This window comes from Pollachius pollachius (assembly GCF_949987615.1).
Source record: "Pollachius pollachius genome assembly, chromosome: 2".
Lineage (NCBI taxonomy): Eukaryota > Metazoa > Chordata > Actinopteri > Gadiformes > Gadidae > Pollachius > Pollachius pollachius.
This window is the reverse complement of record NC_136935.1, coordinates 14,494,402-14,509,793: the sequence shown is the minus strand read 5'-3', so window position 1 is coordinate 14,509,793 and position 15,392 is coordinate 14,494,402. Positions and strand designations below refer to the sequence as shown.

Genomic DNA, 15,392 nt, shown 5'->3' with positions numbered 1-15,392 from the left:
GAGCAAGTGTGACATGGGCAAGTAGAGTCTATAGATGCCTACATATGAAAGGCTAGATAATGGCTTGATGGTGTTATTGCTCTAACAGGGCAAAAGTGCTTAAAGGATGTTATCAACCTGAATGCATATCTTGGTAAGAGGTAATACAATTGAAATTGGTTTACGTATCGTGAAGGCAGAGAAACCCGTGAAGCCCGTCTTAACAGTTGTAGCCTTGTTAGGGGCTTTTGTTGCTTGGTTTCATATTAAAATGGTTGGTTTAATGTTATTCTTATTCACTAAATACGATTAGTCGGCGAAAACCCTTAAGAGTCTCATACGTGTGAGTGTTATCTTTTAACCATCACATCTCATCTCATCTGTGTAATGGGATTATACATGGGAAAACGTAATATTCATATTTCAAAGGAAGCGGTTGCTATGCATAACGCCACATATTCTTTGGCGTTATGGGGAAAGGCAATAGCCTCCATATATTAATTCATATGGAGCATGCACGGCACTCCGACGCGTCCAGTTCCATACTTTGTATCCTTTCAACTAACTAACCATATTTGATTAATTTTAATTCGGGAATAACTATTCAGCACCCATCCCAAGAGGCTTACTGATGACATCTATTAACAAATATCATTACTTTCACGCATGGTGCTAAGCTCGTCTTAATTATGCAATTAATGCAACGACTTGCTTCTATTTCAAAGACGTGAACACACGCGAGTAACATAGCGAGCTCCATATCCAACTGAGTGCGTAGTGACAAACACGCATGCACATCTTTGTTTCCTTTGTTTACGCCAAAATAAAACTTTTCTGCGATACGAACATGCAAAATTGGAACACATATGGACATACATCCGACATAAGGACCGCAATGGTTCTCCATCGGAGGACACACGGTCTATCCGTGTTAAGTTGGGCGTCACACCCCCAGCCCGCTCTAGTCACAACAAGCAACGAGACCAGGGAGGGAATCTTCTCCCAAAAACAGCCAATGGTAAATATACAGGCCATAAAACGACACCAGCTACATCCAACAGTGACAGATGTATTCAGTCCCTTCGCTCAATTACAACTTCTATAACTTATACGGTTCAAAGTATCGCCTCAAAACTCCGTTCCTTCTAGTAAAAGGTGTATCGTGGTTCAGTTATTGTCATATCCCCAAAATACACTTTAAAATACTTACCATCCTCCTTCTCGTCGTACACGGGTCTTTTTGAGGAGCTATTCGCGCCCATCCTCTTCTTCCACTTGCCCCAGTGAAACATTGAGACGCGAGCTCAGATTGCATTCCTCGCTCCTTAAAAACTACACTTCTGTCTCGGACACGCGTATCAATTCATAACACACTCCCGGTGCCCATTATGTCTTGCATTTAATCCCTGCCGACTTGATCTTTAACACAGACACACACTTGAATAGACTGCACTGCAAAGTGAACGCTGAATTAATTGATGTTGACCGGGAATGGCTCGTTTTGGCGTTGTGCTTTGCTGTCTTCAGTGTCCAGTCAGCCACATGAATTGTGTTCTCCAGCCTTGCGAGTGTGCCAGTTGTTGGCCAGTAAGACTGTGGTCGAGTCGACGCAGCAGCTTGTGTTGTCGTGCTCGTCAAGATCCAGGAACAGCCTCTCGGACTCGCTTACCTCAGACTGTAGGTGTAGCCGCCTACTAGAGGAAGTAGTGCTACTCACTGTAGTGTAGCCTGTTACCTCAGTGGATTCAGACATTCAGCGAATCTAATTAGAAGATGGGTGGGTGGTGCCAGATCATTGATGGAAAAGGGGTTAACACTTTAACTCCCTGGCTGTACAGACAAAATCGCTTATTATTGCTGTTTTTTTTCAGTTTGGAATCAATTATTATTATAAAATATTGATAACTATAGTAGCCAGTTTACAGTCATTATTGATATTATATAATTACCTGTATTATATTATTATTGTTAATATATGTAGATTAGAATATATTTTCATAAAAACAATATTGTCAGAGATCATAAGACAATATATTAGCTTTTAATTTACATTGTTTCTATTGTAACTGTAGACGGTCATTTTCAATTTGCGCCGCGACTGACTGCTGACAGCTGCCGTAGTTATTGTTACTGTCGTTACTATGGTTTCTAATTTGTTGGAACGACTTCCCTCTGCCGAGAGCGTTTCGTCATCGAGATTATATTCACTTGTATAACGTATATATCTTTATCTGCTGTAGTAATCAATTTAGAGCGGTGAGTAAGGTTGATCAAAAGTAACGATAGCTGCTGTTCGCGTCTTAGTGACAGCTAGCAGATAGTGTGTGCTGGTGTAATGCTAGTTATGCTGCGACCCGGTTAAATCATTCTGTTCTGGTCAATGCAATGAGTGTTGTTGAAGAATTATAAATTACAAATTATATCACGTTTGTGCGTGCGTGTAAGCTAATTTGATTAATAAATGAAGCCTTCATTTAAATAAAATTCAACGAAAGCTTCATGATTAAAAATGTAGTAATGATAGTGTTTTAATGGTTAAACTGTTTCCTAGAATGGACTACACAGTGCAAGAGCACATTCCAGACCTGCAGCTGAGTCGTGATTATGGGAACACACTGGAGACCCTTCAGCCACCCGTGCTAACCGACAATGCTGAGCCCAACACAGAGCACTCTCCACATGTTGAATCCCAGACATTGTTTCTAAGCAGAAGGAAGTTGAACGAAGTCCCTGAAGCTATTCTAAGACATAGATCACTAAAGGTCGGTTTGGATTTCACTGTAGACCCATAAACACACACACCATACCTCAACTATATCTTATACAAATTACTTTTTTGTTTTTCAAAAATATTTTACCCACTTTGGCAAATTAGTTGTAACTCATTTGCCTATTTCTTTTAGGAGTTATATCTTGAGGGCAACAAGTTAATCAATCTTCCAGATTCAATGTTTGTACGTTTACCCCACCTGGTGTGGTTGGACCTCAGAAATAACCTAATTGGATCACTTCCAGCTGGAATAGGCTCTCACAGGTAGTGATTGAAGTGTCTTTTATGAGGATCCTGTATGTTATCAAAGATTGCTGTGGTGCAGAGATACATTTACACAAGCATTTAACAGCATCTGCTCCATGGGAGTACAGCAGTTTTACAACCCTAACTAATTATAGTAGATTGTAATTGCTCATGAATTTGCTCCTTTGTTTCTTCAGGTGTCTGAAAACACTGCTGCTGGAGGGAAATCCTATCTCAGAGCTTCCCCCAGAGCTTGGTGAGCCAAGCTCTGTCGCTTCTGCCAGTGTGTAGTCTGTTGTAGTCTGAGTTGTATCCTCTGGGCCTGTGAAACTAGCCAATGTGTGACCGCTCCGTCACGCTAAACACCCAATTAATTTGATCAATGACCCTGTTGTAGTGCCCCTCAGCAAAATATGAATACATTTTGTCAGGCCTTTACATAAGATAAGGATTCAGTCTAAAATGGAGGCTAAATGAATTTCACAATATGGTCCAACTGAACATGTTAAAATCAGTGAAACACTTATTCACAATAAGCTACAGTTCTTTAAACTCTGATCATCTGAAATCAAAGATATTAAGGTGTCTTGGAGGAACAGAAAACTATTAAGACTTCTAAGCTATCAAGCTATAGATTGTGGTAACTTTATATTGAAGACCCTATGTGATTTATCCTTCCTTCTTCCTAGGTAATGTTCTTTCCCTCAAAGGCCTGAACCTGAGAAATTGCCCCATCCGCTCCCCCCCTAAGGACATTGTGCACCAGGGGCTGGAGTGTATCCTCCAGTACCTGAGGAGCGCCATGGCCGAGCGCCCGGTCAGTGTCCAGAGGTCTCATCCAGGTGAGCACTTAGTGAGAACTGTCACCGGACATTCGTCTAACCGACAAAAGGAAGATCATTATGCCATTGGCCCCCTGCATGTCTCTCAGCCATCTGCTCCTTGTTTTCATTTTTTCATCCTTTCAAAAAAAAGGAGAAAGAAAAAAATGGAAATAGCTCTCTGCCCTGCTTCCACTCGAGTGGTGTGACTTCTGTTCCCTAGGAGACGATGCCCAGCGGTCGGCTGACCCCACTACCCCACCAACCCCTTTCCCTGCCCCTCCACCCCTCACCTCCCCATCCATAACTCCCTGCTCTACAGATCTGGAATATTTTTAGCCGTAGAAAAAAACAATCGATAAGCTCTGGGCTTTGCTTGGCCGTGTTTCCATCATTAAGCTTTGTCTACAGCTAATCATCCCTGGGAGCAAAGACAAGCGCCTCAATCCAGTTCTTTATCCCTCTGTCTACAAGGTTATTAACAGCGAAAGGTCTCTGTGTCTCCGGGGCCAGATATATATCCAATTTCATGGGATACTGTGTTTTTGTTACCGGCCATCGAGATGATTTGATTTTCTTTGAAGCTCGCCGACTTCTTTCAGTAATGGGCTTATCAAAGATTTGCCGCCTTCAGCTGCTTATTACAATGTCAAATCTCCATTATCAGAAAGTATTTAGGTCCATAGTGTCATGGGGCATTAGCCTGCTAATTAAAATAGTCCACATCCAAATTCAGCCATCTGGGAAATTGTTGTTGTTTGAAACTGTGAATTTTTATCTAACAATTCTGCATCTTACCATCACTTTTAGTTAATTATTTCAACGCCTATCTGCAGTAGTATAAACATTCATATTTTCCACAAGCCACTGTGTCATATTGTCATTGTTGTTGCTTCCTTCCTGTTGTTGCTTGGTTCATTTCCTTAAATAATGACAACAATTGAAGCCACTGTTAAGGATGTATATATTTTTGTCTTCACAATTTTGTTTTCTTAATATCCGCTCACAACAAAATAGTTGAATGCAGTTAAGCACCAAACAACGGGCTGGAATATTGATCCTGATAGTTTCCAATAAGATGTGTGGCCGCTGGTCTCCTCTGCAAGCCTCCCAAAGTATTCTCATCAGTGTAAGCAGGGTCTTGGAGCATTGTGGATTTATAGAAATAGAAAAATATGGATGTAGCCACTATAAAGCCCTGTGTGTAAATGTCAAACCAGGAGCAGATCACCCAGCAGCAGTAGGGTTGCTGGTAAAAACATCAGCTCCTGCTGGAATGTCGATGTCTCAGGTGTTTGCAAGAGATTTGCGAAATTTGTTTGTTTGTTCATTGTTTAACACCATTTGATTGGTTGATTTACGCAGACGGGCCCCCCGTGGAGAAGCTCCAGCTGTCAGCGCTGGTGAGGTCGAGTTTGGAGTCGTGTGGCGAAGACGAAGAGGAGGAGGAAGAGCAGGAGCTTCAGAGGTTCAAGGAGCTTAAGCACAAGATGATCCTGCTGGACAGTGCTGAGCTGGGCCCCAGCTCCCCCTGGACCACACGGCCGCAAGGAAGCCTGCCAGTTGTCAAGAGGTATACTGACGGCACTGTAGCTTAAAGGGCAAGTTAGTTTGGGTTTGAACAGAGATCTTCACTGATCAAAGTTTAAAGATGCGCCATAGGGGAGAGCATGCTGTGTTGGGCCTTGGGGGAAGAAATAACAGTAAACAACGTTTTTTTTATAGTATTTCTCTGGGAAAGCAGCCCAGTAAATATACAAACATGTCAAACTGTTACCACAGAATGCTTTGGAGGACAATTAAAATGTTGGTTATTTTCAAACTGTGCTTCGGAAAGAAATAAGCTGCATTTTCACAACCCTGTGAGTTTGACAGCCAGTTTGGGAGGTCAGGAAAAAGGAAAACGGCAGCGGAGGAAGAACTGAAGGAAAAGCAAGAGCTTCTTGAACAGAAGAAAAAGTAAGTGAGATTCTGTAGCCTCCAGTCAGAGGCTTTTAGAAACAGAATATAACGTATTGATTGACACCTGCCATTAAGATGGTTGAACTACATAAAAAAAACAACAGCTTTGCGTCCAAGAAGAACTAAGGATGTGTGCCCTGTTATCCCTTTTCATCTTGTAAGAGCAGGTTGTGTCCATTTGTTTATGATTAGGATTGTATACGATTGGACCTGTAGGATTTTTTTCTTTGTGCTCTGGACAGTACTCACAATGTGGCAGAATTGACTCGTCCTTCTGGAATGTAATTTTTTTTTTCTAGAAGAAGCAATTTAGTCCTTGGCTGTGTTTTTCATTGCCGTTTTTGACCTTTTGGAAGTCATTTTTCCTAACCTTCTAAAAGGACAATGTTCAGTCATCACAAAAAACATAATATCAAGGCTGCCCTTGATCCCCTGGGATATAATGTACCTTTAATCAAACTAGATAATTAACCTGTATCAAGGTCTGCAATTAAAAATAACAGGAACCCAATTCAATGTTTCCCATTGCTGACCATGCTAGGGAACCAGTCTAGTTTGGGGAGAATGATAATTTATATTCAAAGTTATTTGGCCATCAAATCTATAGCCTACTAGTCCGCACCACCCCCGGTTAAAGATTAATCCCTGAGGTATGTTTTGAAGAGGTGATAATAACCTTCCCTCCCCCTGCCACTCCCACAGGGACCAGGAGCTTCTTCAGAAATGGCGCACTGACGCAAAGGTCATGCAGGCGCAGAAGGCAGTGAGGCTGGAGCAAGAGAGACAAGAGAACCAATTGAAAGAGGTTACAATGTTACTTTAGTTTGTAGGGAATTGGATAGGTCGTTTTCCGTTATCAATTGACTGTATCAATTGATAGAGTCAATCTCATTAACTTGCCACCAGAGGGCGGCATAACACCAGCTCTCTCCCAAAAGCTCTGAAACAAATAGGAATTACTAACAAGACATCTCTCTTTACCGCAGATTCTTATGATTTAGCCATTCATTTGGTTTAGGAGAGAGGGGTCAGATAACAAATATAAAGAGCTTCTTTTCTCCGGTGTAGGCATTGGAGAAGAAGCTCTCCAATAGTTCTCCCAACCCAACCCAAAGGCAGCAGAGGGCCCCTGGGAGCCACCAAGAGCAGGAGGAGGCCAGGTCATTTGGAGTGATTGAAGATGGAATGTGATGCTTTTGGTTTAAGTACAATAAGTGCCATGTGTAGAGTACATTATGTTCCAGCAATAAACACACCTAATAATCTGTTGTGTTAGTGAAACATAGAGACAACTCACTACATATATGCTAAAGCATTTAAGATTGATTTATAGGTTCCAGAGAAAAAATGTCTGTTGGCAATTAAATTTTTTTTTTATCAATGCAACTCTTCCACTCAAATGGTGTCTGTAAATAAGGAGAGCTAGAGACACCTAGTGGAATGAAAAGGAGTATACAACCCCAAAGTATTTTCTTTGTTCTTCTTCACCCATTTTTGACCACTGAAAATGACAGATTTTTGGGCATATACAGCTGGATAGTGCCTATTACTTAACTTTACTTCCTTAAAGAGATACGTAGCCACTGATTGTCGTTAGTTTGGCTGCCATTTAGCCCAAAGTGGCCGTACATGTACCCAGTCTAACCATCGCCCACGTGTACACATGATGGCAACATGGAAAAGTTTATCTAACAACGTTACTGAATGATACTTTAAGAGTCTAAAAATAAACCTTTTGACCTTTGATCTGTGATGAACTGGTAGAGCGGCCCGGGACCGTGAGCTGGAGCAACGGATTCGCAAGCAAGTGCAGATGATGCAGGAGAGACGTGGGAAACCCAAAGGAACAGTAGAAGAAGAGAAGGCCAATGCGGAAAAAGATATGAGAGAGGTCTGTTGAAAAAACCCAAAAAAATGAGACCTGACAGAAGAAATCACGGACACAAAAAAAAGGCTTTTAAGACAACACTTGCCCCCAAAATAACAACCTTGAACACTAAATCCAGTTGTTTTTTTTATCGGCAGACACTGAAGCTGCAAGCTGAGCTCCTGAAAAGGAAACAAGATGGAGAGAAGGAATACAGATTCACTGCCTTCACTGGAGACATTTAACCAGCTTGTCCAAATAACTAAAACATTTTGGAACACTTTGTGGTTTGGGTTGTTTGTATGTTTTGCTACTTGTACAACTGTGACATATATACAATAAATAATAATTACATAAACTACATACATTGTGTTATTTCCACATTTCTATCTAGCTATCTATCTATCTCATTATACTCATCTATAGATTAGGTTCAAGGTTTATTTGACAATTGTTAAAAAAAACCAAGACTTTCAGAAATCCTCAACATGTCTGAATCAAACAGGTAATACCATTGCATTACATATAACTGTCCATTAGGTAATCAAATAGGTTGTTGTTCATTTTGTGGTTGTTGTTGTTGTTTTGATGTATAACATACATAAACTCATACATGAGATTACAAGTTTATGTATAAACAGAATCTAACTAGAGCAATTTATTCCATCAAGGTGAAACCCATCGTGGGATAAAATGGTAAAGCTGTCTTTACATGGAAAGTTGGGATTAAATGTATCATTTATTTGCCGTTTCAAGTAAAACAGAAGGGAAGGCCTTATCTTGAGAAGATTTTGCTTCTCTCTGCGTGATGTCACCAGTAGCAGAACTGTTGTAATTGACTTGGAGGGGGTGATGGCGTCATTTCATGCCCCGGTGTAGCCTCCCGTGCTCGGAAAGAGAGGGGAGTAGGATATTAGGCCGACGTGATCGTGGCTCCCTTGGCCGGGATCAAGCACCGCCAAGCCGGACAACTCACCCGGGAAATATGGAGGCTGCGGCCGAGGAGCTGCGGGCCGGCTCTCGGCTACCTGTCACTATCGATCATGTTATTAACGATACACTGGTCGTGACGTTAACCTTTCGAGAAAGAAGCTACACGGGGATATTACTGGACTCCAACAAAAAGTGAGTGGTATATCTTCAATTTGAACATTATGGTGTAAAATAATTGGCTAACCTTAGCTTATAGCTAATCTACCTCGAATGCTATCATATCCAAGCTAGCTTGTTAGCCTACTGGGCCTTGTTACAAAAGACATGGATGTATTGTAACTGGCATAGCAGCTATGTTACTAGCTATGAGGCTAATACAAAGCCTTTCATGATTTTTAGATGCACTGTTCCTATAAAGAGGTTATATTTGATATATCCTTGTAACCCATCAAACATATCGTTATATTTTCTAACTAACTTGCACAATTATAGCTGATGTCAATGGGTTAATCTATAGCTCATTGTTAGCTCTAATAAATCTCAAACAAGCTACAACGTATCCAGAGATTGGTAGGCTATATTTGGACAATAAACATTTTGATAAAATGTGTATTGTGTAATTGGTATTCATCTAGAAGTCACCTGCCTTCCTAACTTGTGTTTCAATACACATCCCTTTTGATTTAAGCTACATTGAAAAGTGCCCCCCCTTACCCATCACACATTCTGGCTTTATAAACAATGGAAGTGGACAATTCGAAGCATACAAACATATTAGATTTGGTGATGGGTTTTCTATAGATCTTATGGATGTTACTATGAATCAGAAGGGCCCCTTGCAAAAGGTTGCTTCTCCTGGCAAGAAAGCATAAGCATGGTCAAGTCTGAAAGCCACAAAGTATAGAGAGAGATGTATTGTTTTAGATGTGTCCTGTTGTACATATCTATTCACACTGACAGTGTATATATATATATATATATATATATATATATATATATATATATATATATATATATATATATAAGCACATGTTCTTACTTGTGTTCAGAGTACCTTTTTGAAAGCAACTAAGTTTAGTCTATTTTGAAATCAGAATCTTAACAGCTTTCCCCATTTTATAGTATGCCTTGGTGATATTCTTGAGAACAAATACATATTAATGTATACATCATTTACATCTAAAACATTTGCTTATCAATAACTTTACTTGGGCTAAATCAAATCAGGCCTTATCTGTGATTTTCTTTTGTTTTTAATCATGGAACTAGATTTGATTTCATTGTCACAGGTTTTAATATCTGCCTTCCTGCCCATCCTTTTAGTTATATCTAGAAGCTAGTTATTGTTTGCACTGTGTAAAATAGCAACTGTTTATTGTGTCATGGTTGGTCAAGTGCCATGTCCTTGTTCTGCTCTTAGGACTGTCTGTACTCTGTCAGGAACAGCACTGTTTCTTTCCTGTCGCTCACTGTACCCACTGACTGTTGGCCAGTATATCCCTGCTGTATGAAACACATAGGAATATTCCAAAGGGATCATCCATGACTTATTGAGATCTGCCTGCCAGTTTTGTGTCTTGGGAGAGTTAACCTAACTAGCATCCCAACTGTGCCCTAATTAATAATTGCACTTCCCATGTGCCCTGACGTTGATGTGAAAACAGACAGAAATCTCTTGGCTCTTCTCCTTCATCACTGAATCCCAAGTGATTCCTGAGATTGTTTTTGTTCACTGTGATGTTGGTGAGGTGGGGGCTTTTGGGCTTCCTGTAGTCTCTTTGTCTGCAGTCTCTAGACTAGGCAGCACAGCCATGTTGCTGCTGCTCTGCCAGCCTCTCCCTAAAAGGCTCCTTAGAGGCCGGGCCTTCCCTGAACACGTCTACAGGTCTCCAACAGTGCTAGAGAACATGAGAATGTACTTAGACCAAGACATACAGGGAGTTTTTATGTTGTTGTAGTCCTAGGCAGCAACAGGGAATGCAACCGTCTGCCTTCTTGTGCTTCCACGTCCCAACCCCCACACTTTTAGCACATTTAGCATACAGGTGATAGAAAGCGGTGCCTAGTTGGAATGATAGAAAACAGCAAAGCAGGGCTCTTTAGTCAGTATGTCACAAGCATATTTAAAGTTAAACACTGCTCACTTACATTGCTTGTTAAATGTTTTACTTATGCCATTGTTTAATCTGAACCGTTGGAAATTTGCCTCAACCAACCTAGTCAGGGTCAAATTGAAGGCATGCATTAGTTACAGATTTAGGGGAGGAAATGGCATAACCAAAGAACTTAGAATGTCATGTGTCCATAGACATTTGTGTCTCCATATTGTTTGCATGCTTTTCATTTAATTTCCCTAACAAAGGGTCCCCTGAAGCACCTCTCTCATTCAACCCATCTTGTTTTCATCATAGGACCGGGCTGTTTTGTCTACCGGACGTCACCGGACGTCTAGCGGATCTCACAACCAAACCAGACATATTCAAGTTGGGTTGTGAAATCCCTCAAGTTCTGAGCGAGGACCCCGTTTTGATCGATCCGATCGAGGCGTTACTCATACCAAAGGACGAAAACACACTTCCTGAGGACGATGCAGCCAGCATACCAGCCCCGTGCCCTGTGCCCACGCCGGTACCGGCTGGAAAGACTCCTTACCCTCCTTATTTTGAAGGAGCCCCTTTCCCGCAGCCCCTGTGGGTGCGCCACAGCTACAGCCAATGGGTGCCCCAGCCTCCCCCGAGAACGATCAAGAGGAAGAAGAGGCGGACCCGAGAGCCCGGCCGCATGACCATGAGCACGATACGTCTACGGCCACGCCAGGTGTTGTGTGAGAAGTGTAAAAACACGCTGAACAGCGACGAGGACAGCAAGGACGGCACCGGCAGCAGCACCAAGGGCTTCAGGAAGGAAAACACTCTGCAGAGCGACGACGACGGCAAGGATCCCCCCACCAAGATGGTGAGGAAAGAGGACACCGGCAAGGACGCGAAGAGACGAGAGAACGGGCCCGGCATCGACAGCAGGCGCCTCAGGAGGGACAAGAGGGTGGAGGTAGACGTGGAGAAGGTTCCCGGTTTGGTCATCCCGCACAGCCCCGTCATCAAGATCTCGTACAGCACTCCACAGGGCAAGGGGGAGGTCATGAAGATCCCCTCGCGGGTCCACGGCTCGGTCAAGCCGTTCTGCCCCAAGCAGCTGGTGCACAACGGCCTCGGGGAGGACGTCAAGCCGGCCTCCGATCCCACCAGGGATCAGCGCCACATCCTGAACGCCACCAGGTCGGGCCTCACCGTGTCCATTCCCAAACTCAAACTGACCAGGCCCTACACCACCGTGGGCCCAGAGCACCTGCCCTCTCCAAAGATCCTCCTGAGGCACCCACCGAGGGAAGAGGACGAGAGCACGGTGGAGTACGAGGCGGAGCTCGTAGGGGGGAACCGGATGCACAGCCCGCGGGCGTCCACCCCCTGCCTCCCCGACTCTGAAGACTCCCGGGAGGACAAGAACTCTCTGGCCATCTGGTCGGGGAGTTCCGGAGAGGAGGCGGGCCGGGGCCACGGCGACCTCACCCTCCTCATTAACTTCCGCAAGCGCAAGGCGGACTCGTCCAGCCTGTCGGTGTGCAGCAGCGACAGCCTGGACGAGTCCAAGTCCTTCAGCTCCGAGGGCACCTCGCCGGAGCTCTGCGACCTGGCGCCGGGCGAGGACCTGTCAGTGACCTCGTCCTCCGTGCCGTCGCTGGACGGCTGCAAGACGGTGCCGCCCATCACGGTGCGGCTGCACACCCGCAGCATGACCAAGTGCATCACGGAGGAGGGCCACGCCGTGGCGGTGGGGGACATTGTGTGGGGGAAGATCCACGGGTTCCCCTGGTGGCCGGCCCGGGTGCTCAACATCAGCGGCAGCCACAAGGCGGAGACGGCCAGCTGCGAGGCCAGGTGGCCAGAGGCCAAGGTAGCGTGGTTCGGCTCGCCCACCACCTCGCAGCTGTCCGTGGCCAAGCTGTCGCCGTTCAGGGAGCTCTTCCGGTCCCGGTTCAACCGCAAGAAGAAGGGCATGTACCGGAGAGCCATCCTGGAGGCGGCCAAGGCGGTGGGCCACGTGGACCAAGAGATCACGTCACTGCTCTCCCACTGTGAAACGTAGGTAGGTCCACCACTATCAGACCTCCTTCAGGCACTCGCTTTAGACAAATAGTCGTCCAGATCCTACTGTTCATGATTTGTAAGCTTTTTATGCAGTGAAAATTGTGAATGTTAGTTTGACCAGGTGGAGATATTAAAGACCCACACAATTGAGACCATAATGTGCATCAGAGTGGGCCAGCACCATGTTTAAGTGATGTTAAACGTCCTCACGTTTACCACGGCCAATCTGGGGACCCATAATGGTGTTTGCACAGGAGGCGTTTATTTGTCTCAATCTCATTCAGTGTTTACTGTTAACAGCTTTCAAAAGAAAGAGGCCTAGACATCAAAACGATCTATGAGCCAACATGCATGGCCATCCCCCTAGTTAATGGAGAGAAACAGCCACCCTATAGTGCGCTGTTTGTCTCCAGTAATTGGGGCACCAAATGGACACAGGCTACGCTTCACTGCATGCAATATGCAAGTCCTTGTGAGCAAGCTGTTATAAAAATGGATTCAAAATTAGTGTTCCTACTCATGGCTGTCATCCATTGAACATTATAAATTGGTATGCCAATTGCCTCAAATCAGTCAAAGGAAGTAATTGTTCTCTTGAGTGGTATATGGTTATATGTTGAATAAATGACAGGGCCATGGCTGCCTCATAAAGCAGCCTCAAGGTACATGAAAATGGGATCAATTGATTTCCACTGATTACACTTGTGTATTATTATATATGACCTATATTCAATAGTTTCATGTACACACTAAAGAGATTAGCTTTTATTACTATAGTTATGCAATTATATTAAGAGAACAGTCAAAAACACTGGAATAACCTAAATCTAGCTTGGTATAACTGCCAAGTGGTTTAAGCAATCGTTGTGTATTTAAAAATAAACATCTGGCAGCCATTTCTGATAAGGCTGTGGTTGTTTACCCGGCTTGCCAGTATGGGGCAAACTGCCAGTCCTGAAAACACGCCGAAAGGTTAAATATTGTTGGGAATGTTACGAGATCCAGACAGGCAACTCCCATGCTCTGTTTACTCTGGTCTCCAACACAGGTGACGCACATTGCTGCGTGTGCGTGCATGCATGCGTGCGTGCGTGTGAGATATGTTGATCTGCCATATTTGTAGCGGGTTACGAGGCGGTGGATTGTAAAGTGTAGTTGTTGAGCTCCTAGACGGGTCCTAAATCAACCTTATGTGACATGGCGCACCACGGTCAGGCCTTGGACACTTGCAGTTTCAACGCCCCGATATGGGAAGTATGACCCTGTGTGCTTTATCACATGATTGGGTTTCTCCTTTCTCTGCAGGGGCTAGGAGCGGAGGATCTGTCTCTTGAGGTTTTCCTGAACTCTGTCATCAAAACCCAGGAGGGTAGTACGTGCCGTTGCCACGGCTACTATTTATAGGCCTTCCCTTTTTTTTTCTCTTTTTTCCTCTTTTCCTTTTTTTTTCTCCCACCAAGCTGGAAGAAAAGGGCCACCAAGGTGGAGCGGTGTTGAGACTGAGTATGGGAGCAAAGAGGACCGGTCGGAGGCCCGCTGCTCTTCTCTGAACTATTCCACTTTTTTTTTTCTATGTTCTACAGTTAAGAGGAATAGCGACACTACAAGAACATGAATGTATTTATTACTTGTTTATTATTGTTGTTGTTGTTATTATTATTATTATTATTATTAATATTATTATTATTACTACTACTACCATCCATTAGGTCCACCATTCTTCCATGGTCATAAATAGAACCTATAAGTTGCTGCTGCTGCTGTCCCAAACCATCCTGAACAATCGCCGTGTCCGACTCAAGTCCAAAGTCCGAAAGAAAGACACAAACACGGTCCGATGTGCTACGCTAACGTTGCCTGAAATTGCAGTTATCTGGACCATAGACACCCTATCCCTCCCCCCTATCCCCTCACCCAAAGACTGTTGAGGTGGGCTACAAGATATTAACAAAGGAAAGGTCTTGGTGAGATCCAGTTTGCGAACGGCCAACGTTTCCACCCCACCTCCCAGCCTCCTCCTGCCTCTGGGTGTGTCTCTCAGACGGTATTAGTGATATCATGTTTGTGATGTGTTTTAAAGGGGCGATACCAGTGCCCAAGGTCAACAAAAGGTTCCTCTGTGCCCTCCTCCACTCCCTTCCCATCCATCCCCCCCTTCACCCCTTTTTTGTTTTATATAAAGTTTATTTTCTGCACCACTTAAATTATTGAATGCATCATGTCGAGAACAAAGCACTTTATCTGTACCATGGTGGCCTGCTGTGAGCTCTGTGTCACTGACACTAGCATAATATACAGCCCTGGTAGACGTGTGGGGTGGGTTAGGGTGGGGGGTCGGCTAACTATGTATGGCCTTGAAGATAATCCGTATTTTGTTTTTTAAGGCATTGTTTTGAATAATGGGATAGTAGATCGTAGACCAGACAACTGTTGGCGGTTGGTTGTGTACACTGTATTCTAGACTTGGGTCGCATGTCTCTCCTTCTTGTGTCCCCCGTCTGTCTGTCTGACACACACACACACACACACTCGTACACACGTACACACACACTACAAGATCCTCCAAGTAAATTTTCTCAGTGCTGTTGGGAGATTGAAACTCGGGACAGGCAATGTGTCACAGCCCCCTATGCATCCCCCGTTAAAAGTTTTAGATGAATGCCTATAGG

General features: G+C 43.9%; 3 protein-coding genes across 4 annotated transcripts in view; 2 read left to right on the top strand and 1 right to left on the bottom strand.

Annotated features, from left to right (window-relative positions):
• Positions 1-1,550, bottom strand: part of stk32c (serine/threonine kinase 32C) — a gene marked incomplete at its 3' end in the record, with an annotated part of 58,928 nt that extends 57,378 nt beyond the window's left edge. The window contains exon 1 of the mRNA XM_079758688.1: positions 1,190-1,550. Within this exon, the coding sequence (XP_079614814.1) occupies positions 1,190-1,271 (82 nt within the window). The 5' untranslated portion in view covers positions 1,272-1,550. The remainder of the gene's footprint in view (positions 1-1,189) is intronic.
• A 981-nt stretch (positions 1,551-2,531) lies between these two features.
• LOC307070337 (uncharacterized protein) lies at positions 2,532-7,890 on the top strand (the record flags this gene model as incomplete). Its single annotated transcript, XM_079728769.1, has 10 exons — positions 2,532-2,741; positions 2,883-3,013; positions 3,193-3,251; positions 3,685-3,837; positions 5,182-5,389; positions 5,692-5,775; positions 6,481-6,583; positions 6,847-6,938; positions 7,543-7,669; positions 7,804-7,890. 10 exons carry the CDS (start codon positions 2,532-2,534, stop codon positions 7,888-7,890), a joined length of 1,254 nt encoding a protein of 417 aa, XP_079584895.1.
• A 714-nt stretch (positions 7,891-8,604) lies between these two features.
• pwwp2b (PWWP domain containing 2B) lies at positions 8,605-15,031 on the top strand. 2 transcript variants are annotated; one of them, XM_079730813.1, is made up of 3 exons: positions 8,605-8,770; positions 10,990-12,717; positions 14,029-15,031. In XM_079730813.1, exons 1-3 carry the CDS (start codon positions 8,631-8,633, stop codon positions 14,033-14,035), a joined length of 1,875 nt encoding a protein of 624 aa, XP_079586939.1. In that variant the 5' UTR covers positions 8,605-8,630; the 3' UTR covers positions 14,036-15,031. The 2 variants fall into 2 exon arrangements, with proteins under 2 accessions (XP_079586939.1, XP_079586940.1); XM_079730814.1 differs by having other exon boundaries at positions 10,990-12,721.
• Positions 15,032-15,392: the final 361 nt, after the last annotated feature.

What these genes read in the sequence shown, in the direction of transcription:
- pwwp2b (XM_079730813.1), top strand. Translation starts at nt 8,631, where the DNA reads ATGGAGGCTGCGGCCGAGGAGCTGCGGGCCGGCTCTCGGCTACCTGTC. An exon ending in TTACTGGACTCCAACAAAAA is followed by an intron (nt 8,771 to 10,989) that starts GTGAGTGGTATA and finishes TTTTCATCATAG; the next exon opens with GACCGGGCTGTTTTGTCTAC.